This window comes from Anas platyrhynchos, chromosome 4 (assembly GCF_047663525.1).
Source record: "Anas platyrhynchos isolate ZD024472 breed Pekin duck chromosome 4, IASCAAS_PekinDuck_T2T, whole genome shotgun sequence".
Taxonomy (NCBI): domain Eukaryota; kingdom Metazoa; phylum Chordata; class Aves; order Anseriformes; family Anatidae; genus Anas; species Anas platyrhynchos.
Window position 1 is genome coordinate 66200392 of NC_092590.1, and position 27686 is coordinate 66228077.

General features: G+C 39.5%; 1 protein-coding gene across 5 annotated transcripts in view; it reads left to right on the forward strand.

The window, feature by feature from the left end:
* The first annotated feature begins 474 nt into the window (after window positions 1-474).
* SLC2A9 (solute carrier family 2 member 9) overlaps window positions 475-27686 on the forward strand; it is a 127024-nt gene continuing 99812 nt past the window's right edge. Inside the window, exons 1-5 of one of the 5 annotated variants that reach the window (XM_027457389.3) lie at window positions 475-521; window positions 2104-2176; window positions 4071-4107; window positions 19859-19948; window positions 24635-24717. In XM_027457389.3, coding sequence (XP_027313190.1) covers window positions 24658-24717 — 60 coding nt within the window. In that variant the 5' untranslated portion in view covers window positions 475-521; window positions 2104-2176; window positions 4071-4107; window positions 19859-19948; window positions 24635-24657. Of the gene's footprint in view, window positions 522-2103; window positions 2177-4070; window positions 4108-4803; window positions 4852-19858; window positions 19949-24634; window positions 24718-26293; window positions 26548-27686 lie in introns of those variants that run through there. The other 4 variants (XM_038178145.2, XM_072037777.1, XM_072037778.1 and 1 more) reach the window with 4 other exon arrangements.

Genomic DNA, 27686 nt, shown 5'->3' on the forward strand with positions numbered 1-27686 from the left:
GACCAGAGCTTAAATGTAAAAGATAGGTACTTCTGAAAGAATTTAGGGTTAGCTCATCTACTGAAATCACTGACTGTTGTTTTTTTTTTTTTTTTTTTTTTTTTTAATGCTTATTTTGGCCTAATTTTACTGTGTTTGAAATCAAGAGGTTTTGAAAATACTAAATAAACAACAATTATTTTATTTGGTTAGCTTTGATATAAATTGAATGCGTTTTGTATTCTATTTTAAATCATTTTCAACAGCTGTATCGACAGAAAAATGCTTGAGGAAACAGGTCCATTTGCCCCAAGAGCCACCAAGTGTGAAACTTCCTCTCAGACTGAGGTCAGGTCCCTCCCCCTCCAGGAACACTTCAGCAGAGGGAATGCAGTTAAACTGCTTTGCTTAATTAGTCAGTTTATCTGAATTTAGGATGGAGTAGTACTATAAAAGAGAGTTAGCATTGCTTAAGAGGAAAGGCTGATTATTTAGTGGAAGAGTGTGTAAGAGAAAGGATGGCAGCCTGAATTAAAACTATAGTAAGTAGAAGACTGTATCTAATATAGTTGGTAGTTCTCTCCTGCCTTATTTATATATTTACTTATAAGCTGAGATATTGAATTGGGGCATACTGAGCTAGTATGTTAAGCATGTATGTATGGGCAGGGGAGATGGATGGTTATTTTGCACTGTTTTTAACTTTATGTATATTTAGCATGATGGCACAGGCTGCAATCTACATGTATGTAAAAGTCATGACCATGCTTCTTACATGCTGACTGATACTATCAAAACATTTGTCTTTTATTTTAGATAAGGGTTTAACTTACAGGAATTTTTAAAACATTGCTAATACATTGATTCACATCAGATTCCAGGTTGTTCTTCTGCTTATATGTTCATCTGCACACATCCTATCATCTTTTATTCTGTGAAAATTACTCAGAATATATTTTCTAGATTGAATAAGAAATATAGCTAAGAAATGATAAATGGTATTAAATATATATATATAATATACCTTGAAACTCTAAAATATATATGTTCCTTGACCAGCCAACAGTACTTGCATAGATTCCAGGATGGGTCTCTTTTTTTGGATAACATTCTCAATGCTACAGTTGGTGAATAGCTGATATTGTGGTTGTTTGCATTAGCAATAAGAACCCCAGAAGCCCCATCCTTTGAGACAGATAATTAACCACAATTTATTCTTCAATAAAATTTATCATTTACCATAAAATCCCAAAGGCGTATTTTTATTCAACAAAATCTTAATTCATTACATTATGCATAATGGAGCGTATTTATTAGTATAATCTGGTCTAGTTTAAAAAATTCTCACATTAGCATGTATTTATTAGGGTCAAAAAGGGGTGTTAGAGCAAGAAATTCTTATGTAAGCCTAAACTGTGTTTTACATGCAGGTAATCTTCTTAAGAAGTAGAATAAAGAAACAAACAATGCAAATAGTAATAGAAAGGAGCAGAAGTATCTGTTACATATGTCACATTATGAAATACTAAATATGGCTCATGCTTTTTACAATTTCAACTAAATCTTTGTGCATAGTTCTTAAGAAAGAAACAGAGATGATTTTAATAGCCAAGTTTTTAACTGTCAACAAGTTTTTAACTTTCAACATATAAATATTACACACTAGAGCTAGGTTTGGATTTTTACTTCTCTTCTAGGGTTTCACTTATCTGAATGTAGAGTGGCTTTATATGTATGTACAAGGCTGCTGTTGTTTTGAGCAAGGGGATATGGGGTAGAGTTGGTACTGTGCTCTTATAAAGCCTTGTTAACTCTCCAGCAATTCCACAGAGAAGGCAATCTGATACAGGAGACATCAGTGAACACCAGTGTGCTCTCTCTTGTGGTCAGAGGTAAATCACTGGGCCAAATACTTATATGCTGTCTTCAGCTGTGTTCTGCCAGTCTTTATTTCAGCTCAGTTTGATCCATTCAAAGCGGGTTTTACAGCCCTTTATTCTTACCCTGCTATCTCAACATTTTCAGCGTGTTATCTTGTTAATGTTCATAGGAAAAATCTCCCTGTCTTATTGTTGTGCAGTCTATGCATGGCCCATATTTTCCTATCTACAACTTCCTCCACAGGGTCTATAGGAGCACAGCGCTGAGACTCCCACACCAGTGCTGTGAGTTGGCACAACCCCCAGCCGAGTGGAAGGTAAGGTCTCAGGCTCTGGCTCTGTGCTGTGCCAGCTCTGTCCCCACCTGCAGCTCTGTGGCCGCTGGACCAATGTGGACTGGTGTGCCTAACACTGTCTCTTGTCTCTGAGCCAGTTTGGAGAGCTCTCTGTCCTGATCTCCTGTAAATCTGACTCCAGGCTGGCAAAATGGTCAGTTGGTGACTGTGAATTAACAGGATTATATGGGGTTTTAATTGGCATATTAGGTTTAATTCACTGCAGGATTTAGATGGAATTTGAACATTCAAAATTGATCTTATGAAAGCTCAGCCAATTTTGATTTTTAAACTCTCTTGTGTGAACCTGATAGCCCTAAGCACAATAGTTAATTTTCTCTAGATGGCTGCTGGTTCTGCAATAGCCACAGTGCTCTCAGTCTGGTCTAAAGTGAGAGAAATGGTCTCAACCAGCAATCACCTCTGAACACGCTGGGAGGCTCTAAGGCAGGTATACTTATCATATACCTTAATACAGCAGATAAGTCCTGAAGTGACAAAAAGAGGCAGCTGTAGACATGTAACTGGAGGAACAACTGCCCATACCATGTAAATAGGTGGAGGAACAGTTTCAATGCCCTCTTTACTCCAGTGATTTTCAAAGGCTTGCTCACCCCAACTACCTCTCATTGCAAGTCACAGGCTACAGGTTTCTCTTGGAGGGCTGAAGACTGTGTTGCTCTGCAAAAGATTACATCGACAACAGCATTTCTTGTGATCATTTGAAAAGGGGGTATCCTAGGATCTGTACCAGAATGCTGTAACTACTTCTGCCATAGCCCCAAGCTTTCCCTTAGCTATGATTAGTAAACCTCCTCTTCCTTGTTGCACACTGGGTAGCATCATCAGGACAGGATGGAGCAGTATCTTCTCTGGCCTCCTATCTACATGTATCTCCCCTAGTTTGAGCCTGATCTATGCAAGAACTGGAGGAAAGGGAATGATTTTCCAGTAGTGCTAGACTGTTGAAGAAAGACATGAAGAATGGCTGTTGTCACTGTGCTCACAGAAGGTTTTTGAGCTTCAAAAGCTCAAAAGCCATACAAGTTACTTGATTACAAGAGGCAAACTGAGTGCCATGCTCTGTGACTCACTGTCCATGTTATACACTTTTCTCTAAAAAAATTGCAGTAACTTGAGACAAAATCTCTGGCAAATTGTTCATGGCTCAGCCACAGTCCTGAAAACTTATCATAATAGTTCAGTGCTTACTGATAAAATTGTCTATATTTCAGAATAATCCTTCAGCATGCCCATCAGGAACTTCCAGCAGGATGAGATCTAAATGTATCTCCTGAATATCTGTGACTTGTCCTTTCTCTTGTTTGTTGTTCTCACCTTATGTTCTTGACTCAAAGTACCTTAAACTCCCTGCTAAGGAACTATTTATCTCCTGGATAGTGAAGTAGAATGCTAATCCTGGGGCTTGTAGTCACTACTATGTAAATATTTAATGTCAGTGATAATGACTCTTTGGGAAAAAGGTTGTATCGCCCATAAGTGTTACTGGCACTGCTATTACAGTTCCCTGGACTGAAGCCAGAAGGGCTGGCAGATGTTAGAGGAAGCACACTTAAACTCTTAAGTGAGGCACTAATGTAAATACAACAGTGTTCTCTATCAGCACCTCTTCAAGCAGTGTGTGGTCATTTTGGCTGGATATCACCGAGTCAGTGGAAATTGTTAATCTCTGACAGTTGTGAGTCCAAGGCTGAATTCCAGTAAAGTTCAGGCAGGGAATGACAAAGTGATTTGAAAAGAACTCTGAAGGAAAAAACGGGATTCTGAAGTACATTCCAAATGTAAATAACTTATTAGCATACATGTGACTAAAGGTATAAAATGCAGGATTTCTTAGGTGTGTTTATTTTTTTAGGTACTCAGCTTGTTTCTTCATCAGAACTGTCTGTAAGGTAAGACCTAATTAAAAAATAATAATAATAAAATAAAATAAAGCAAGTACAGAACTGGATGTTTCAATGAATACCAATTCTGTATCAAAGTTTTAATGTCTAATATAGGAAACCGTTTTCTTTTTATTAGCCCTAAGATCTTCGGAGTGCTCTTGCCTTTACAAGGCTTTCAATGCAGTAAAACTGACCTATTGACAGGAAAACTAATGAAACAACAACAAAAAAGTATGCTTTCTTTGAGGTCTTACTACGCTGATCTTTGTTCTCTCATATTTGTTCTAGTATACTTAATTGCTTAATATTAAGCCAACAGATCAGCTTAGATGCTATAAGTTTCTCTTCATCTGTTGGCTAACTTTATTTCTTAGTTACCATTCAGCTCCTACCTCCTTTTCAGAAACTTATAGCTACGTACCTATCATCCCCATGGGGGAGTGAATGTGTTGGACAGAGGAAGACTTGGTGAACTGAGAGGTGTGATTTATGTATTTAGCTGCTATACTTGTAAGGCCTTAGCAACTTCTAGACAGTGGAGACGGCAGGCACGCCTACCCCACCTCCATCAGCAGTGCAGTGATTGAAATCCAACTTGCAAACATAGGGGTTGGCTGTCTTCCTAATACTGTTTGACTCCTGTCTACTGACTGGGAGGAGAAGAAGCTCTTCACTTTCTCATTGCTTCTCTTGCATGCCAGCACAGCAGAGGATGCCCACCGCTCACTCGTCTGTTTAGATTCACCAAAGGTTTGTTTTTAAGGGAAATCTTCTGATTCTGAGAGAAGGCTATGCATGTAATACCACAATTTTATCTTCTGAAGGCATTGCTCTGTAACCACTGAGCTCCTCAGAGGTACTCTAATGCTTTTTTAATTGATGAAAGCGTAGATTAATCATATGCTAACTTGGCAAGTAGCTTTATTGCAAATTGCTTCTGTCTTCAAGTAGAGTAAAATACTCATTATATTAAAAAAAAAATAAATCATAGGTAATTTCAGGTCCTTGGCACAAATTCTGAGTTATAAACTTGGGGTTTGGCATAAACATTCTAACCATTACACAAGAAATAATTTTTACAATAGTAAGATCTAAAGAAAAAAGGGGCTGATATGGTGGTTCTTAACATATGTAGTAACGTATCTAGAAATGTGCAATAGATATTTGCAGCTCTTGAATCCATCTTTGTAAGAAAAATGATAAAATATTTGTGCAAGTTAATGGGAATCTCTACACTGGGTCTTATGGGGTATAGTTTATATCTACACACATTTTAAAAACTGATATTTTTTTTTTCCTTAACTGGAAGGCAGGACAGCAGGGTTGAGAAATCTTTGCAGCATATATCCTTCTAAAAACAATGAAGACATTCCTTTCTCAGTCAAGGGGCTTAATTCTGTATTATATATGCTACGTGTGTTGAGGCAATTCATGGAGAAAAGATTTTCTTATGAAGATTTATGCTGTTCTCCTAAAAAACACAGAATACTACTGAAGGCTTAAGTTCAGGCTCTGATTTCTGTATCTCTTCTCTTCTTATTCATTATCTTTTGAGTCATAAGACAGAAGAAAGAGCTGCTTTCTGCAATTTGCTTTGTCTTTGCCTAGGCACGTAGTGTGAAAAGCAAGCAATGATCAAACTGTATGAAGTACGTCAAGGAAATCAGAAAAATAAACCCATTATAACTTTTTGTCAATTAATTTGGAGTAAATTTTTGATTCATGATGCTTCATTGAGATGAACAATACCCCAAGGCCTATAAAATCCCTTTCTCAAATGCCCTTTCGGCACTTCAGACCAATCTTTAGGAGGCAGTGACTGGTGATACAAGAAGTGCAGGTGGTAGGCTTGCTTACTGACTGACTTCAAACTTTTTGTATATTTGTTTCTGTATGTTTGTTCAAAAATACTCATCTGCTGTCTCCAGTGTTTTGGAGTGCTGGACAACATCTCAGTAACCAAAATATTTGACTTGGAATATCTAGAAAAGTCCATTTGCGCTATGTACAAAAAAGTACAAAATTTGTTAAGACTGCAAAACTAGAAGCTAGGCTGGCAGAGACCCTTAATTTGGCAGTAAGTAATTCACTCACGTTTTTAGACTGCTCACAGTGAATGTATTTAATAGTAATACAAGAGGATGAGTAGAAATGTGCATAAAATCCAAATGTTTCCATTAGTATCAGACGTGAGATGGTAAGCCTGCCTCTGCACCACTAGTAGGGACCAGTAGGTAGGGACCCGGGGAACCAGATGTTGTGAGCTTATACATGCAGCCCTGCTTGCTTCTCAAGCAACTTCCCAGGGGCCTTGTCCAGACAGTATTAGCTCTCTTTGTAAGCACCGTCTCTAGTATTGCCAACCTCATATTGCCTATTTGTCCCCTCCATTTTCTCCCTATACTGAGGAATAATTTTGGTTCTCATCCTATGGATGAAATTTGCTCCATGTTGCTTGGCAGTATGGTAGCAAGGGGAAAAGAGGAGGAAAAGGTGGCTCTAAGGAGAAAACTGAAGAACAAAAAAAATTTACTGCTTAGTTCTGTTTTTTTTTTTTTTTTTTTTTTTTTTTATGTTTTTTGTTTTTTGTTTTTCAAAAACAAAATCTCACAAGTAGTACTGTGCAAAGGCATGGGGTGGTCAGCCCTATCCTATGTCAGATCTTAGCCACCAGGTTATCTCATTGTACCTCAGGGGTATATGTTTCCCAGTAATAAAACATTACCTTATCAGTTTTTTAAAATGTAAATCTAATTGCTGAAGATAAATATTCTGTCCTTCTCTGTAGTAAAGACAATGAAAGATAAAAAGTAGAAATTAACTCCTTATTCCTAGTGCTAGTCTGCTTGAAAGAAGTACATCTTTACCGTTGGCTTTCAACTTAAACTAAACTAGTCCATGAACAAGAGAGGGGAAAGTGGACAAGTAATGGATCAAGGGGGGGTATTTTTCTTCCTTATTGCACTGAGGTAGACAAATCCTACTAAGGAATGCAGGGTCTTTCTCATGGCTTTGCGTTAGCAGCCAGAAGGTTGTTCCTCATTCCTAGCCCTGATGTTAAAGGGGATGTGGCAATGAAGGTTTTGACTAATCCTAGACTTTTACTAAGAAGAAACTTTATGAACAAACATCACAGACAATGGGAAGAAGGCAAAGCAGTAAAGATTTGTTTAACTAGGGAGTTGTCAAATTACGTAGCTATAATTGCAGAAGGATTTTTTGTTGCGCCATGGAGCGTGAGGAAAAAACATTTATTACTTTATTACTGCTTCTTAGCTTACAACTTGTCAAGTGTTTTTTTTTTTTTGTTTGTTTTTGTGTGTGTGTGTGTGTGTGTTAGCAGTTTACTCCTAAAGGAAGAATAAATAGGTAATATTAGAAGATATCTGTATTTTCAGATGAAAAAGAACTTGAGGTTCCATAATAGGAAGCTGTTCCACTACAAACATCTTTGGAGAGCAAGCTGGTTTTCAAAAGGATTAAGAAATAACTTACTGGAGCTCTTGAGCAAGTGAAGCAGATCGAATAAGATCATAACACAACTAGAGCGTGTATCACCAGAATGCTTTGAAAAGACTGGTATCAACTATTGCAGTCAGACAAAGTGTTTGGAGTCTTCCTGTACTTTTACAGAAACTGAGTGGTTAAATTTCATGCAAAAACACCTAAGTGTAACCTTGAGGAGGCTCAACTGCAGTTAAAAATGTTTTGTCTTCTGATTTGTCAGTGTTTCAAGGTAATTCTTACAAACATGAGAGCATGCAGAGAAGAGGCCAGCTTAAAAGGAAGCCACAGCCAGATTACTCTCCCCCTGGGTTTTGGAAAAAAATTAAACAGCATGTGATCAAAAGCTATGAGGTCTTTTCTCAGATTCTGTAGTTATTTGAAGCTGTCACATCATCCCTTTTCCTACCCAGATCTGCAAAGTCCCTCACTCTAATCTCCAAGCATTTTCTTAGCAACCTAGATAGGAAAAACAACTTGTATCGGTAGTTAAGAAAATATCAGCTTAGATGTGAGGGTGAATTAGGATAAATTGAGATGTTTAGTGTCTAAATGCAGTTGGAGTTGTCCAAAATTTTACATACACACTGCAACAGAGGTTTAGATCAGAGGAATAATATATATGATCTGCTGTTTCTAAAACACGTGATCAGAGACTTGCGTAACACAGACAAGTCTTGCATTGGGCTGTGGCTCATGTGGAACTGTGCGCACAAGTGAGTCACAGCAAAGATGTTCATGTAAATTTGCAGCATTCTAACCTCAGGTTCGAGAGATTATCTTGCCCTTGGTATCTCCTACCTGACAAAGGATGCTAGGCTTTAATCAATCAATGTAGGTCAGGACAGAGGTCACTTAATGAGTTTTGAATGCCATAGGGTTTGGTGTGGTAAACAGTCTTTAGCCAGTCTTTAGCATTAGTATTTCCTGTTCCGCATTTTGGGGTGAAGTGTGAGGACAAAGTAATGTCCCTAGAAAGAGATGAACAACAGTACACAGTGTTCTTTACTACATTTAGGTCTAAATTACTTATGCACAGAGAAAGGAGTTGAAGAGATAAAGCTAGGGTTTCAAGCAAAACTGAGTCTGGGGCAGTTGCAGACAGCAGGATGATGTAGTGTAGTACTTTGCATGTAAAGGGAAACAAGCATTAATAGCATTAATCAAAATGATTAAATGACAAACCAAGTCAGAAGGATGTGGAAGCCAATAGGGTAAAACTGAGCCTCAGATAGCATCATGCCCCAGTCCTGCAGAGATGTGAGGAAAGATGAGATAGGGTCAGCAGCCTATGGAACTCCAGGAATGAGTTCTGTGGCTTGAGATCAAGTGCTGTGGGTAGGGAAGGGTAGTAGCAGAAGAACAGTGGCAGGAGACTGAATGGAGGAAATCAGCACTTTCCAAATTGCTCTTTTGAATCTGCAGGATTTAACACTTATGTTACCTTGCTGTTTTGAGGATTGTTGAGAGTGTATCCGACTAGAGTGGACACCAGCAATGAACTATTTCAGGGAGTTACATATATATGCCATTTGCATGGAATACTCTACATATGTGGCTTTAGCACGACATATGTACCAACCTAATGCATCAACATTTATGATGGCAGGTGTTGTAGTAAGAGAGGTTATGACAGTAAGGTATGGAAGGTTTGCTTTGAGACAGTAAAAAGCAAACAACAACAACAACAACAACAAAAACACAGGTGTAACAATGGCCACACTAAAGGTTTGCCCATCTTATTCTGTCACATTAGATAGCTGTTTCTTACAGGCTGACTAGAAGCTGCATACGTCTTTTGCAACAGTAATTATTGCACAACTTAGTTTTTGTTGTTACTGTTCAGGCTTCCCTGGGTTATGCTTTTGCAGTCTAATGAAACAACCAGGCAAGTTTCCAGCTGTTATTAACTGTCTGAGAATTGATACAGGTTAGAGTAAAATGGAGGGATAGCAAGCAGAGTCCATATTAGCTGAAACTCACAATGTTTCACTAGTTTAAACAAATTTGCAGTGTTTCACTTCTCCATGGTGGCTATTCACTCTACATCCATTAAGATCTTGAGTACAAAGGTGTAACACCTCAAATGGAGTGGCATTAACATGTTTACTTGTAGATTATCATCTTGTTCTGGTGAACCTGATAAAACAGTCTTTGGTTCTGTTTAAATATCACACCATTTTTTGGTAATCAGTAATTAAACTATGAGGAGGATATTTGCTCTTGGTGTTCCTTTGAAACACTGTTATGCCTTACACTGTTTGGTCTGAAGTCTAAGTGCCATGCAGATGACTCTTTTGGTAACAGGATATTAATATGATACTTTGTCTTCATCTCACCAGTTGACACATGACATGTTATGGAAGATCAAAGAGCAGTTTTACACTAAACCATCTATTGAGGCGACCTCTTAATGCTGCATATCAAATTTGCTAGTTTCGTGTTCAGAATTTAACTGGTGGTGGGGTGGGAGAGGAGAAGGAGAAAATGTGCATTAGACCAGAGAAGTGTTTTACTGTTACTAGAAGATCTTATATGATGTCTATTTCTGCTGCTTACAGTTATGTGCCTGGATGAGCCCTTCTTTTTAGACCAGACCTGTTCTCATACACTGAGAATCTACTCTATTTTATAATATATGTATGATAACTTTATGAAAATAAGTGAAAGGAAAAAGGTTGAATTTGCCAGTAAGCCTCTGTTCCTTGTGCCCCTCTATTCTTTGTAGTGAGACTTTAGAGTAAAGGGATGGCAGCAGTCTGTGGGGCTCAGGAGCATACACTAGACACCTGATGTGCCCAAACCTTTGTTGACCAACAACAGTGAACAACAACAACAACAATAAAAAAATGCTCTAAAAACCTACTGTGTATGCATTTCTTGCAAAGAGGGTTTGAGCAGCCAAGACAGACACATGACATTTAACATTCTGATGTGTGGTATTCCTCTACCACAAAAAGAAAAGAATATGTAGAGACTTTTGCATGTTTACAATAGTACTTGTTCCTGGTCTTTAGATATAAATAGCCAGGACCTGCCAAACCCCACCTATAGCCAGTAATGATCTGCTGTATCCCATCTGAAGTAGGAACAGTATGAACAATTATCAAATACAATGGGAGTGAGAAGGTGAGAACTTTAATTAAATCCCTTCTGAAAAGGAAATAACTAAATAAGGATCTTGATTCTGGTAATTTTGTGAGGATGGAGAAAAGGTGAGGAGAAATAAATGCCGTAAATATTGCATTTAAGGCAAACTAAGAACTTGGAACAGTCTCATAGCAGTCCAGTTCTTCTCACAATGAGTTTGACTTACTCTACTCTTTGCATCCCACTCTTAGCTTCTTGCTTTAACAGAGGGTATTTAACTTGTAGGGCTGTATTTCCAATAAGCTGCTTCTGCAGGCTGCAGTGCACCATTGTGTTGATTGTTGCCTTTTACTGGCTTCCCTAGCAAGCAGTGAGGGCTGTGGTGTTCTACTTCTCTGTGACCTGAGCAGTCTGGCTCCAGACTGGTTTTACCACTGTGCTAAGTTCTCTCTTGCAACAGTTCCTGGCAGCGCTGCTGCACCTCAGGAAAACTGGAGAATCTTTACCAAAACAGACACTTCCTGTGTCTGAAGTGATTCTTTAAAATAAAGGCCCCAAACCTGTGTTGGGAGGGGAGAAGCCTAAGGGTGAGGTTGTTACACTTCTAGATGAGGGGCAATTATTTGGGCATATGGGGGAGATTATGGTGCAGCCAAAGTACTATTATTGTTTGGATTTTGGTTAGCCGAGACATGCTCTAGCTTGTGAGGCAGAGATGTCTTGAAACATGTGAACTTGTTTCCTTTCAGATGAAGTTAAAACAAAAGATATATTCCAGGAGGTCATCAAATTGCTGATAATAATTCAGCCCTAGGATCAGCTACCACTAATTCAAAATAAATATTTATTCTTTCCTTATTCTCCTCTATCCCCCAGCCACCACCAAGCTCTGCATTGTGCAGATGCCAGGTCTTCAGTGTCACCTCTGTTTCCTGGTCACACTCCTTTTACACCATATAAAGTAGTTTGGCTTCATAAGCTACATATAAATGTCATAAAATTGTTTTTCACTTTTCTACCTTCACAAGACATCCTATTTGTGCACAAATGTGCTTGTAATCCAGCTCTGTTTACCAGCCCTTTCTCTTGAGTTCTTTTGCTTGGAGAACCTTTGCAAGGGACAGTTAACTAAGCAGACAGTCTCAGTGTAATGAAACTAACCATTGTTTTGTTTGGTTCAGCCTTGTAGTAGCATCTCACAATGGCTAGTAAAACATGTCTAAGGAAACAATAAGAAACTAAACAAATAAAGGAAAAGCCTTCCCCAACTCAGCTGTCTTGTTTCTGGTTATAGGTTTCTTAGGAATATCCTAATTTACAGTATGTATTTGGACCTACTTTCCAATTTACTTCTTCCAATTACTTATATTTGTCATTCCAACATGCTATGGAATTGAGTTACACAGTACCATGTGTAACCACAATTATACATGAGGTTGTTAATTTTAACTTATTTTCTAATGACATCTGTGGAAGCTCCCTAACTCTTATGTTGTAAGACATATCAGCCATCTCCTTCCTAAGCTAAAGGGTTCTTAGTATACATAATCTCACATAGTAGTATTCATCATTTCTTCACTTTTCTGCATCTTGTCTAGCTCCTTAGTACTTCTGTAAGAGCAACTATCCATAGCAGAATACTATTAGTAACAGTTCAGACCTGTAGCAACACAAGGACTGTCCCGAGTACTGTTTCGCAAAAGCTCTTCTAACATCTGCCCTGCTTTTCAAAATAACTCAATGATTGAGTAATACAAGTCCCAGATATTGGTGGTATTGTGCATTGCTTTAATATTTGATGGAAATAACTTTATGCAGAAGTAGCTGAAGTCAGCAGTGACCAATATCCAATTTAGCATGGAGTTTTAGCACTTGTATAACTTGAATGCATGCATGTTCTTGCATTCTGTTATTGGTCTGGAACATCAAATTACCCTTCACAGATCTGGTCACGCAAAGTACTCAGAACCTTGATTTTCATTACAGTCGTAAACAGGAGGTGTGGAGATCTATACCTCAAATTATGCTATACAATTAAGTTATTTCAATACTTACTTGGGAAATAAGCCCATGTCTGCATACATTCTTCTCTATTACTATTGTCTATTATCTGTAAATTCCTGCTTCTGTTTGCAGGTTTTTTTTATCAATTGACAATGTAAGTCTTATCATGAAAGTAATGCCCCTTGAACCAACAGCAAAGCAAAATGCAGTATGTTAGTGTTCTTCTGGGATTTTCAAAATATATTGCATTAGTCATGCATTCAGTTATAATTTAGTCATGATCACATTGTGTTGGTGTACTTGGCAATAAAACTTGAGTCTTGTGAAATGACCTAGGTTCTTCCAACAATCTAGTGACAATCTTACAGTTAATGACTTGCCATATTTCAATGTTCTTCCTTTCATATTAGATTACATCATAAAATTATTGTAGCTTGTTCAAATTACAAATCTTCAGTAGCAAGAGTGGGCAGAGATCAACTCTAACTGAATTTAAGAGCCAGTCCTCAACATCAACAGTCCAAAAGGTTGCTATGAGAGAAAACGGTTGAGCATGGGTGAAGCAGAACGGATAAGAGAAAGCTTATATAGTAGCTGTCAGCACCAAGCCAAAAGGAAGATATGAAGCTATCACAGGGTGTTCTGCAAATGTATAACCTGATGCTTTTATGTTACCTTTAAGTTGTACATACATGTGTCTGGAGGTTTGTGTGGTTAAAGGGCAGGCAATCCTTTTTCTGGAAAAGATCTCTTGCTAAGAGCTATTCACCAAATGCATGATTACTTCCTGTGGGTTTTTGATATCTTTTTTGAAGGCTTGGGGTACTTTTTTTCAGCATCAATAATTAGTGCTTGCAACAGTGCAGTGTGGAACACTGCAATGGTGCTTGGGTAGGTCTTTCTTCTTTCTCCCCATAACAATAAATTTGTGATCTATCCACTACAGTACAATCAGAACCACAGAAAACAAAAGAAATAATATTTATGGGACTATTTCACAGTATAATGTTGAGGATTAGAACTGATGAGCAGTTTTTCATGAAAAGTCATCCTCAGACTTCAGTCCCATGCTAGAGATATGTTCAGCTCCTTGTAGAAATGGGTTTTAAGTATACTAAACCTTGTGCAAAGACCTATTCACAAATTATACGTCCTCTATGAAAGAAAAGTTTGGATTCAAAATAATGGCCTTTTGTTAATGAATAAAAATATGTCTCATTTACTTGAAAACACAGTGAAATTAATTTCATTTCAAATGTCTTCCTGGAATATGGTGTCCTGTTCAAATATTTATTTGTATAAAATAAGTTGTTGAGAAGTATTACCATTTTGATTAAAGACTGACATTTCAGTTTAATGTAGAAGAAATGTTTTACAACTTGCTTGCAATTGGAACAAAGAGTCTTTTTATGGAGCATGCCTTCTGCTGATACTAGAGTTAACCAGTCAATAGAGTCCCGCTACTGACAAATAAATATACTATATTAAACTTCCACAGTGTCATCCACTTCCTTTTCTAGTTTTCTAAAGATTTCAGTTAAAAAGATCACAGTTAAAGTGACTCTGGTTTCCAGAACAGAAAAAACATGCACTGGAAACACTGTTATGCTCAAGATACTGCTTATGGGCAAAGAAAAGACACACCTTAGATATAACAGGAATTTATTACTGAAAGATTTATGATTAATTATGGGCTTACTGTAAGTATAATTGGAGTTTTAAGAGTCTCATCATTATCAGTCTGTATCTATTCCAGAAACAGAGAGACTAACAATACAGTGAAAGGTATTATAGGCACCCTCCCCAGCTTCTGCCCCACCCCCTGGCATTATGTCCACCTTTTCCCTTCTCTAAGTCCTAAGGTTGGTCATTCCCCCCTAGAGGGTGGTAGTGGTGGTGACAAGTCATCTGCACATCCAGTCCATTGTTCTTTCTTCATTAGTCTGCACATCTGAATTTACTATATATGGTGTCTTTGATGTACGTTGCATACTATATCTCTGTTCTCATTTTTATCCCCAAAACCAATTTTGTGTTCTTGCAGCTTATGTTCACAGTTAGCAGATGCTAACTGAGACAGGGAGATGTTATAGCAGCCTCCCAGTACCTGAAGAGGGCTTGCAAGAAAGCTGGAGAGGAACTCTATCAGTAAGTGTAGTGATAGGACAAGGGGGAATGGTTTTAAACAAAGATTGTAGACTTAGATTAGATATTAGGAAGAAATTCTTTAATATGAGGACAATGAGGCACTGGAATAGGTTGCTCAGAGAAGCTGTGGATACCCCATTCCTGGAGGTGCTCAAGGCCATGTTGGATGGGGCTTTGAGCAACCTGATTTAGTGGGAGGTGTTCCTGCCTATTTCAGGGGGGTTGGAACCAGGTGATCTTTAAGGTCCCTTCCAACCCAAACTCTTCTATGATCTGACAACAGATCTGTTGTCAGTTGGCTCTGCTGGAAATGAGGAAGGAACTATGGAGGCAGGCATCAGTCAGGGTGGTAGAGAGGGGCGGAAGGGAAGTCAGTCCCATACATAAGGGTACAGCAACCACAACTTGCAGCTGGAAGGGGAGCCAGGAGCACAGAGAGCAGAAGTCATCTGGTGGCAGTGGCCAGGTTCAGCCAACAGCCCTGAGCCACAGATGCCCCTGAGTGATGAGGTAGGTCTGAGGTTAAGATGGGAACTGAAGTCAGCAACAGGCCCCTGACCCCAGCACGCATGGTCAAGCACAGCCCAGTGGCCTACAGATGAGTCCATGGTGAGGAGTCAGGCCTGAATTTCATCTGCAAAGTCTGGCCTGCTGGTGAGGGTAAAGGTCTGGGTCAGCTCATGCTGGACTAAGGACAACATCTGAGAATATCACCATGCCATCCAGAATGAAGGTGGAGGGAGAGTCCCCGCTGTGGCTTCACCACAAATCATCTCAAAGCAGCTCTCCTCATGGCCAGGTGCCTGCAGCTATCAACTATGTTGGCCCTGAGCCCAGGGTCATGACATCAAGAACGGCTGGAAATGGTAATAACTAAGAGACTTTGACCTCAATAGCTTTGAAATGCAAAGCAGGCACTTCTCCTCTCCTTCTTTCTAGTATTTCATAACCTATGGAAATATAAGAGAGTTTCACATTCTTACGTTCATGTAATTGAAGCCTACTAAGTATGACAAAAGATTTTTTGTAATATTATTTAAAGCTACAGCAAAATACATTTAAATGTCTCTGGAAATCATAGTCAAAGGTGTGTGGGGGTCCACCTCACTAGTTCTTCCACTCTCTCATTGCTCACAGTGGGATGAAAACACATATGTTTATAACATACTGAAGTATATCATATTTACATATGAAGCTTTACTTACACAGGAGAAGGTAATGACTCTTTGAAGCCAATTCCTATAACACATTATCTTTCCCTACTTTTAGAAGGGAATATTTTGGTAATTTCACATGAGAATAAATGTTGAGCTACTGCTTGCCAGGCTTCATGAATCTGCAGAGACACTAATTTGTTACACAAATATCCCTGTGTTATTTTTAGTCTTTAGATTAGGAAAAACTAGATATCAGACCTAAACTACAGCTAGACAAGCTAAAAGGGTCTGGCAACTTGAAGTGAAGCTGGGATTTGTGACTTTAAAATAACTGGGTTGGACAGGATGAAGTCTGGCAAAGCTTACTTTCGTAGCCTGATTTCCAGGACTGACTTTCACACAAAGGCAACATGAGTAGATATTTCTACTCTGAGCTTGCTCTGCCTCCTTTTTAGGCACATTCAACAGTGCAAGGAATGCTTGGACTCTGGGCTTCAACAACCGCCTGTGGCTCCCAGAGGGCTGAAGTTCAAGCACTGCAACTTGAGTTTTGAGAAAGCTGGAGACTGGCGGAGGATGCAATGCATGCAAAGATTTTGTTTTATTTCCCCCCCCCCCCCCCCCGCCTCCCCAAGAAGTCAAGAGTGATGTCTAAGGCTGAGAGGAGTAATTATACCAACAACAATGATCCCTTTCGAACATCAGAACATGGAGCTTCATCTGCAAGGGCCTTGTATTTGAGCATGATATGGTATCAGTTTGAGCGATCTTTCAAAACAGATCAGTGGTTCTCTGAAGGCTTTGAGAGGAGTAAGAAACAATTCCTAAATGTAACCAGAATTGTTACACTCCTTGTTGGAAAAACTGTTTCTCTAGAAGTCATCTACCTGTTCTTGGTGCCTATAATGAGACCATAATCAAAGATGTATAGAGACTTTATCTGTCAGGGCATACCAGCCTGTTGGAAGCAGGTGCTACTACTACACAGGGACAGGAGGGAGGCTCACGCCTGTAGCACAGTGAGCAGAAGTTTCCTTGCTTACAGCATCAATAAAGACAATATAATCTGCTCAAGTATTTCGGTCTTGGAAATCCCAAAATTATTTTCTAAACATCAGAAAATAAATTCTTTAATCCTGAGCTCCAAATTTCCACCCTGGAAAGGCATTATTTTGGGGCATAATCCTGCTTTCTAACAAAAGTTACTTTGAGGGTATTTCTTTTCCACCTGGAAAGAATGTACACCCAGGAGTAGCTCTGATCTTAACTCAGGGCATGACCTTACAATATAAAAGCTTCTGCTTGTCAATATTTAATTCAACATTTACTAAATGGCAGATGGATGCCAGGCTGACCTCACTGGAAATAACCTGGCAAAGATTAAACTAGCTTCAATTTACATGGAAGGTAATACTGGAAGTAACCCTAATGTAACAATAACATTAAACTCATGCTTCATGGGATTTTTCCTAACTGATGACATACCAAACTTGCATGTGTAAATGAGAGAAAATAGTTAAAACAACACTAATGACCAACACAGTGAAAGGTGATTATTAACCACTTTTTCCTACAAAGAACTGGAAAATATTCTGCTATAGGTGACCCAAGGCAGTATTATCTAATAACTAGTAAAAACCTCTTTTAAAATATATAATATTCCTATTCTGTTTTTCCCCTTGATCTGTTAGATCTTTTATAATGAATGCAGGAACATACTGTGTGTGTTATAAATGACTGAAAAGGAAAGCTCTTGCTTGTACTGAAGCCTATATACTGGGGACATTGACACTTTTAAGCTGAAAAAGCTATTAAATAAAAAAGATCAGTGTACTGGCTATTTTTGCAGACTTGTGGTTTTAGCAGCACAGGAAGATGTTATGTTTCTATGAAGGACATGCAGCCATGAAAGATATGAAATCACAGTTTTGGGGTTTTGACTCAGTGAGAAGTGAGTAATTCTCTTTTGCTAGTGAAGAATGTACATGCCTAATTGTCCTATAGAACTGGGTTTAAAACTAACCTATATTCTACTGCTTTGCCAGAGTAGGAAGTTTTTGCAGAACTGAAATCTGAGCATAAATTTGGTTTACCAATTTGAGACTGAATTTGTGCATGGGGCTTGCTTGCATAGAAACCAACCACATTGTTCACAAGTGTGAACAAGCATTCACATATAGCTACAAACACTGGTTATCAAGTTTATTTATGGTTGTTACAACTCTGGTTATCATATTTATTCTGGCATTTCTGTTTCTAACTTCATAACAATGAAAAAATTCTTCTTGAACATGAAATTAAAATTTCACTGACTTTTCTCTGAATATTCTCTTAGTGACCTTTCAACTTAGGCTTTTTTGTAAATATTGTCTCTCTTTTTTCTCTTCAGTTTATAACTTCAATTAAAAAAAAAATCTTTGATTCTTTTTTGTGTGGTATCTAACAAAGTAATTCTTAATTTGTTTGTCCTATTTCTTGATCATGACTATGTAAATTGCCCTTGAGATGGTTTCTTTGTGTTCTTGCTCAAGCTGATACAAACTTCATAAACCAATCTAAAACTAGGGAAAGCTTAGATCAAAGAAGTAGTTTTGTTTAGTCTGAAAGGATTAGTTCTAGCACAGAGCGGGCTGCTCTTAATTATAAGATGTTGGGTGCCAAGTTTAAGGATGTTTTTAGATAAACACGCTAGAGAATGTTATACAGAACTTCTTTCCTGTCCCTCAAAAGCGATGCTTTCATAATAGTCTCCTTGTAACTGAAGAAGGATGCCCATGTTAAGCTGAAGTAAATTTGATGATAATATCTTTTGAGGACTCAATCCCTTTTTTACCTTCATTGACGTTTATGCAACAGTGTCAAAAATGATCCATAGGAGCTGCCAGGTCATAACCTGAAAGACAAACCAAGCACCACATGCTCAATAATGCCAACTTGAACAAAGTTACTTCAAATCTCATCTAGAATTTGGAATTTCAGCCAACTGATATCTGTACAGCTGCCTCTCTACCTAGTGCATCTTGGATAGTTAAGTACTTGCAAGAATATAGATAATACAATTACATTAGCTATCAGTGTCCTTGAAGAAATGCTGATGAGCCTAACTTAACATGCAATGGCTTTTTAGAGTAAGCAATATGCAGGGAAAAGGCAACATGGAGCACACTTTCTCATACCTAAGATTGTTCTTATCTCCACTTAGCTTTGTGATATGCGGAACTGACAACACAGGTAGTCAGAACTGTTACAGCCTTGTCCTGACCCATGTTTTGTTTAGTATTTAAACCAACACTGATATGAAGTTCCTCTCTATGGCACAAAGTCATAACAAGAGACAGGCTAAATCTTTTTATGAGCTACCGTGCTTTTTGTTACCGTACAGTATGTCTTGTCTCAAAGTTTCAAAGCCTTGTAAAGGTGTGACTCCTGACAAGTGAGTACTACGCATTCTTACACACAAGTACTGGCCCAACACATCACTATTAAATGTCATTTATGCACATGGAATGCTGTGGGTGTTCCTGAATCAGGTCATTTGTAAACAAGTAAGAGTACATGAATGCAGGTTCTAGCCTTAGGCATTTACATTTCAAATGGCTATTGGTTCAAATGTGGGAAGTAAAGCTTTTTCACACCATGTGGCAATGGAAACAAAGACCTCTTGTATAGTATTGCAGCCATACAAGGCAGTTCATTTTCTATTGGATAAAAAAAGATTTATTGCATGAATTCCAGCCAGTGTCTTATTTTTTATTATTATTATTATTGTTAATTATTTATTAGTTCTGAAAAGGTATAAAAAAGTTAAAGCTGGCACAATGCTTAGTTCAGTAATTCAGCTGTTCCTATTTCAGAGAAGAGAACTGCTCTAGCAATCCAAAAGTTGCTTCTGAACTGACTGAATTTCAGAAAGCATTGAGAGTGAAGAATACTTTGGAGAAGTGGTAAGTAATGCCTGGAGTTGATAGTTAGCAAATTCTCAAATTTAGCAACATTAGGGTTTGACTCAGGGAAGGAGGGATAGTTTAAACCTGATAAAAAACAATTTTTTGAAATTTGTCAACAAATATTTTCCTGTGTTTGTCAAATACTCAGTAGAGGAGATAAGATTGTAAATTCTGTGAAATACTGAAATCCAGATAGAGAAATACATCACCTTGTAAACACTCTAGTACTAACACTGCAGATATTGTTAAAAAAAAAAAAAAAAAAAAAAAAAAAAGACAAATTATAAATTTTGTAACACTGTATCAATTCATTACTTAAGAGAACAGGTGTTTCTGGAAGCTGAGGTGTCTACAGTATCTGTGGTGGAGGAGAGCTCTAACTAAATAATTTGGTACCATAGGAATGCTCTGTGATGTATTGAAGTCATACCATACCAGACTCCAGCAATGGCACATTAATATTGGAACTATTTGATATTTTACACAAATAGTATGAGAAGCATTGACTTGCATGGTCTCATTTGCATAGGAATTGATCTGTTTTAACAACACTATTTGCAGGGTAAATAATACCTTCTGTTATTAATGAAATTCCTTAACACCTTTTTTAATCAGATAGTTGTCACTTACAAAAATCTAATACATAAATTGTTCCTGCTTTATATTTGATCTTTACATTGGATGTTGTAATTAATCAATCTTTTCAATAATCAGTTGTGGGTTTATTTTGTATGAGTATGTATGCACAATTTATAGTATCAGAGGAACACACTTCATTGAAGTACGTGCTCTGGACTAGTGACGGAAACACCCAGCTGGAAGAACAGCTTAAGTCCTTTCCCTTGCAAGGATGACTCTTTTTTTCTGCAAGGTGCAAGTGTTCAGCTGTAGAAAATTTTGGCTGTAAATTGCATGGAAAAAGGTAGCTGCAGTAACTCTAAAGCACACAAGCTAGGGGAAGGAGTGATATTCAAACTTTGCTCCTCAATTTTCTTTTACTAGCATTTTAGGGTTGAATTAAAATAGTCTTCTGAATCACCCACCTATTTCCAGTAAAATCGATAGGGAACCTAAGTACTCAAGTTGGACAGGTGAGCAACTATGAAGAATATTAACTCTATCCCAGCTGAAACTAGGACAACAATTTTGCCTTCCCAAATAAGAGATGAGGAAAGGAGAAAAAAGGACAGTCACTAAAAATAGATGTTTGCAAAGTGATATCTAATAGACATCATTCTACCATGATACAATGGGACTTACTGAATATATTTGGGTTATTTTTACACCAACATGCTTTCCAAAGCTTTGCAATTCACACTCTATTTCAGTGTTGTCTCTCTGAGTGCTTCTTTATCCCATTTGTAAAAGAAATTAAACTATTCTGTGCTACACCTGAAAGAGACTTACTCTGAATGCAAATCTGTCCCCTTTGGTCCCTGAGAGGCTGTTATGGTTTATAATTACAGTAAATTTTTTCATCTCTAAGCTGCTTTTCTGATTTCCATATTTTCTCTGTGAATGTTACTACTACAGTGTTGACACGGACATAATCTTTTAATAGAGGTAATATATTTTGTGCTTGTGAGACAGATGTGGAAGTGGCGTATGCCCATCAAGAGGAATCTGTGTCACCAGAACCTTGTAAATTGCAGATGTTTGAATTGCTTGAAGCTTTGAAGCTTTCTTGTGTTGGGCCTGGTGTTCTTGAACGGGGTGCTTGGTGTCTTGCTGTTAGTCCAGAGCCATCTGAACAAGATGGTAAACAGGCCCCAGCTGGCCACCACCCCAAACATACTCAAAAACTCTCAAAACTGAACGACAGTTGCTCTATTCATGGTCCTTTACCCTTCTTAGTTGGGGGACAGGTGGGGATGTCTTAATATTTTTGGATTAAACTCAGCTTTTCTGAGGTCTTCATCTCCTTAGCAATTCTGTCATGTAACATATCAAACACAGACCCTTCAATCAGAGTTTATCTGTGCTACTCCCTTTGCATATTTGCTCTTTGTGAACAGGACAGCTTTCTGATAGCTTTTGTTTTTCCTGACTTGTAGTTAGTCAACAAATGTCAAATGTTCAACTCAAACTCAAAATAAAACCTAGATTAGAGGGAGTTTATTCACACCTCTCAGAGTTCAGTTTGCCGTGTCAGCCATAATTGCTCCCTTTTTGTGAACTGTTAAGCCATCCTTGCCAAGGCTAACAAATTATAGGAGTTGGTTGGATTAAATATCCTGCTAATGAACTCAACCTATACTTTGCTAAATAAACTGCTGGACACTTAGGTAAGCAAATTGTAGTTCTGTAATGCTGAAACAGGTGTTTCAAGGCCTGACATAAATGAACTTTTCCTGATTTTTCAGTCACCTCCTGACTAACTGTACAAGTTGGGGAGCAGACGGATCTAATTTTCCATGACAGAGAATTAAAAATGAGTGAATATTTCTGGATCCACATCTTAAGTAACTTCTCTGGCACAAGCAATATGAATAGAATGACAGAATACACTTTCCCCCATCTGTTAAAACATTTCAGTGAATGGCCACTGACAGCAGCAGGTCAAACCCCAGACTTTCATTTTCTCAAGCTAAATATTGCTTAATTTCTTGCCTAATGTTCAATAGATTTTGTAAGACACTAAAGTCAGATCTTGTTTCTACTTCCTCGGATCCTGTGTCTCTTCCCTGCATGCAAGTCAATGAGAATCCAGAAGCAATATTGGCAAATCCATGAAGGATTTCCATGATTTATACTCTCTTTCCAGTCTAGATTTCTTACTTTGTGTCACATTGAATGTCTGTCACAGATAGGGTAACATTCCTTTCTATACAGTCAATTGGATCTGTTTAAAAAGTAGTGAAACTAGAGTTACCTAAAATACAGGAAGGATTGTTTGATCTGAACTCTTCCACAGATGGTGCACCATTGGTACTGTTGGCTTTCCAGACAAGCCAGAAGTATTATTAAAGTGTTTCAGAGACTGCCCAAAGAACAAGAAGATTCAGCCATATTAAAAAAAATGTGGTGATGAAAAGGAGACATAAGTTATCTGTCCTTGCTAGTGGCGTAGCTGTGAGGTTGAGTGATTTCTCTTTAGACGCTTGTAAAACTGATAGTTTGTGTCTGAGTTTGTGCTGTTTCTGTTTCAGTGCTATGTCCCATATACTCTTCATCCTGTAAGCTCTTAAATTCCAGTTTGATGATGCTCTGTTGGTGCTGTCAGAAGTGCATCACCTATATTTCGTTAATTTAATTATCTGCCTTAAGTATGAAAAAATGCATGGTGTATGGGTGCTGTAGTAAGGAATTCTGACAGATTATTTTTGGTATGCTTGTTAAATGTGGCATGGGACAGGTGAAATGTCTGATAGTGAGACTAAGTGTATCTCTTATAAGCATTTGCCTCGAAATCGCTTTTTTTTTTTTTTTTTTTTTAAGAGTAATTTACCAGGGATTGATGAAGACCTTTTGCAGTGAAAGGAAAAATGTTGTGTTCAAGTTTTCAGTGCTGTCTGATCTAGGAGATGGACAGGGAAGATGGTAATTTTTGTGGGTTTAATGATTATAAGATCCCAGCACTTTTCTAGGTCCTCTTCCTTTAGGGCTCAGCCTGATTTCTTGTAAGCATCTGAAATAATGGCCTCGGTACTGTCAATGGTATTTCTTCTATCAGACATGATTTCTTCTGAGAAAATATCTTGTACGTTTGAAGGCTTGAGCACAATTCTGCTCCAACCTGCTGTTTCACTAAATTGACTGTTAGTCCCTGTGTATCATAGCTCACTTTAGACAGGAATCTAAAAGACACCTTGCATTCAAGACTAGATCTATCATTACCATTTATATTATCATTTTACCTTAAGCAAAGCAAGCAAATATCTTGAAATGTGCTGTCCTCAAGATGTTGACACAGAAGAACCCAGTAATCCATATTCCAGATGAACTGAACAGCTTGAAAAACTGCCCAAGATCATACAATGAAGCACAGTATAAATAACAGTTAATCCACTCTCCCTGAAACCCCAGAAACCAGTTTAGTTTCTTAAGAAGTGATAATTAAAATGTCTTTTAACACTATTAAAGTACGCATCTTGACAATCAGGCAGGAACTTTCTTGCAAGAGCAGTAAATAAGTGGACCCTTCCTTTGCAAATGTGTTCATGCAATGGCCCAGCTAATGTAAGGGGGCAACATAATCATTAAAATCACATCAATTAAACCAAATGTCCTGGCTGCAACACAGCCACAGTAATGTAGTTCCAGCTGACTATCTAAATTCTAAATTGCAGTTCCAGTGAGTCTGTTGCTCACATGCTAACAGAGAGAGGACATTCTCTCTGAAAATGAGAAGAGAAGAGCCGTCTTCTCTGAGAAGATCCTGATACCATATTTTTTTTCCTTTTATGCTTTAGTTGTGGAAGGAACTGCTGCAAAGTTCATGTAGCCCTCTGAGTAGATGGCTTATGCATAGTTAACATGTATTTTTAGTTGCTTTTTATTGCATTCAATTTGGTGCAGCTGTGCCTTCATGAACAAAGGTTAGATTTTTGAATCGAGTAGCTAGACTTACAAGCTTTTAAAGTCCTTCATGGGTCAGATTTCTGATTATATTAAAAATAAACAAATAAATAAATAATAGTCTCAGCTGAATGCTGCCACAACTTTCCCTCTTTTCCTCCTCAGCTATTAACTAACAAGGTGACAGGATGGAGAACAAGCAACAAAGCAACGGTGAGATGAAAGAAAAAGTGCTGAAGAAAAAATTGGTAAGTGAATTCCTCAAATCTTCTGCCAATCTCTGTGTTTGTCATTTGGGGAGTGCAGACAGAAAATAAACATGTGGAACCTATGTGAATACTTGCAGGCACAGGCTCAGTTTCATATACACAGGAACGTTGCTCTTTCCCTTCTCCCTTTGGTACTGGGACAGCTAATAGTCTCACTGTGCATCTGCACCGCAGGCCTCCAATTTTTTCCCATGCTTCTCCTTATATGAATGTCTAGTTTTGAACGAGCCAATAAACTGTTTAGGCAAACCATTCCAGAATTAAGTGACTTTTGAATAGGTTGAAAACTTCCTTTTCTGGGAGGGACTTGGTCATTGAGGGCAATGGTAACACTCCAGAAGAGTTTGTGTGCCTTCACACAAAAAGTCTGGAACGATGTATTCTGCAGAAAAAGAGCTTTGGTTTTGTCTCTGACACAAGAACCCTTGCATCTGTGTGTTCTTCTCCCTTTTCCCTCTCCACTCTAACTTGTAAGAGGTGAGCAAACTGACACTCGTCTCCATGGAGATTTGAAGGAAAGCTGCCAGGACTAAAATTTAAGGGGTGCAGAGAGTAGTATCATTAGTTTCTGTAACTCTTATTAATGGTGATTGTAAAATGTCAAAAAACATAAGCATGGTAAAGTGAGAAACTATGTCTGTATTAAGCACATGCAGCCATATTATTTGTATTTGAGTATCAACTGCTGTGAACTACTTGCATTGTATTATTTTAAATGAAATTAAATAAAACACAGGTGTCCGATTCTTCTCAAATGCACTCCACATATTTTAGAAGCTTGATTCTCCTAACCTGACTCTTTAAGTGCTTGTGACCATTCAAAGAAATTATAAATGATGTCTGGATCATCTATCTATGCTGATGTTTCTCAATCTGAACAGTAATTTTACATGTTAACGAGTAGCATCTGGATTTCTATTCAAAGGTTGCTTAGCTTGATGTGTGCCAAGGACAATTCAAAGTTTCTGCACCATGAACTGCTTTCAAACCTGCAGTGCTTTACGGCATTACTTATGTGTCTTTGAGGACTCTAAGGTAGTGGTGAGGTATGTAGCATGTCAGAAGTGGAAGCAGCAGAGATTTACACCAATATGAACTGCAGACGTCTGGGAATAGTTCCCAGATGCACTTAGTACTCATCTGAGACACATCCATTGCCAAATGGAAGGTGCAGTTTAACTCTTAGCAGTTCAAAATCCTCAGGCTTTACAAATAGGCACCTTCAAAACTAATAGCTGGAAGCTTTTATCTTCCTCGCGCAACACGTCTAATCACCACCTGCTGCACAGCAGCAGTGCCGTGTGTCAGATCTGAACCTCCTAAGGCTGTGCGAACGTCCCTGTGCCGTGTGGTTTTACATCTTAATTAGTTACAAGGCTTGCGGTAGCTTCACTTTCCAGCTTCGGTGACGAAGGGAAGCTCTTCCCCTCCTTTCTCCAGCGCCGTGTATACAGCAGGGCAGCCCAGATGGCACCGGGCAGACCCCACGCCGGGTTTAATTTGCTTAAGTTATGGACGTGCCCGCTTATAAACGGGCTCGGGCAGCTCCAGCCCCTCAGCCGCGCACTGCGGGCAGAGCAGTTCTGACCCCCGGCGGTCCCCGGAGCTCCAGGCTCGGCCCCCCCGGGTTCTCTCCCCTAGGGTCCCTCCTCCGGCTCTGCGCGGCTACGGCCGCGCCCCCGCTGCGCGCTGCCCGGCGGAGATGCGCGGCCGCTGCGCGCCTACGGCATGGACCCGGCGGCGGCGCCCGAGGAGGACACGCTGGTGGCCCCGGCAGCGGGGAAGGGTCCCCGCCGGGCAGGGAAGGGCGTAAGTAGCGTTGAGAGGCGCGGAGGGCTCGCGCGTGTCCCGCAGCTTTGCAGGTGGAGCGGAGCCGGTGCGCGGCCGCTGGGGATCCGGCGTCACTCCGCTTTGCTTCCCCCAGAAGGGAGGAAGGGCTCAGGTTGCAGAGCCTGAGGCTTTTTCCCCTCTCGGAAAGTTGCTGCTGGTGTAGAGGAGAGGCCAGCGGGGTTAGGCTGAGCTAAAAATATAATGCGGCTGCCCCGGCCGGGACGCGGAGGACGGGAGGAGGGCAGCGGCTGGGGCCGCAGGGGACACCCCACGGGCAGGGGACACCCCACGGGTGGGCGAGCGGCAGGTGCCGGGGGCTGCTTTCCCACCAGCAAGGCGAGTTCACAGGCTAACCCCCCACCCCCCCCTTCCCCGAATCAGCAAGTCCTAAGGGCAAGGAGAAAGGCGAGGAGGGAAGCCCAGGGGTTCCCCCTCCTGCCCGGCGGCGCAGGAAGGTATCGCAAGCCGTGGAGCGCGGTGCGGTGCCAGCACGCACCTGCCGGCAGCCACCCGGCTGGGCACGGCTGCTCTCAGCCTCCAGGACCGCTCCGGTGCTCGGCGCTTCCCTAAAACTGCCTCTCGGGAAGCCTACGGCGCGAAAGGTGCGCAGAAGTCCTGGTTCAGCAGGCAGTCAGAACGGTACCTGTTGCAGAATCCTAAAAGTTTCTTCTGGACGTTTGTAGTTTCCAGCTTACAACCGTGATTAATCTATAGCCAACTAACCAGAATACAATAGCCCAAATTGTGCTTTGAAAACATAAATGCAAACCAATATGCGTTTAAAACAAAGGCAACCTAAGGTGCACAGTGTGCAAATATTACACTGCATGCTGGACAAAAGAGGTGTGTTGGTAAAAGCATTTTGGAACCTCTCGGAACACTGTGCCCTGGTAAGAGCAACAAAAGGACTTTCACAAACAAGCAGCTGACAAGAGGCTGGATGTCTTTGCTGGGATCTGACAGACAGCTTTCCTCACTGCACGTTTATTGCTCTGGTGACAGCAGCAACAGATGAGTGCACTCACGGTGTTAAACGACTACCTCTGAGGAGGTGCGGTTGCAGTCTTGTTTCACAGTCATTGTAAAACAGGTTGCTGAGTTTGTTGCTTTTTTTTTTT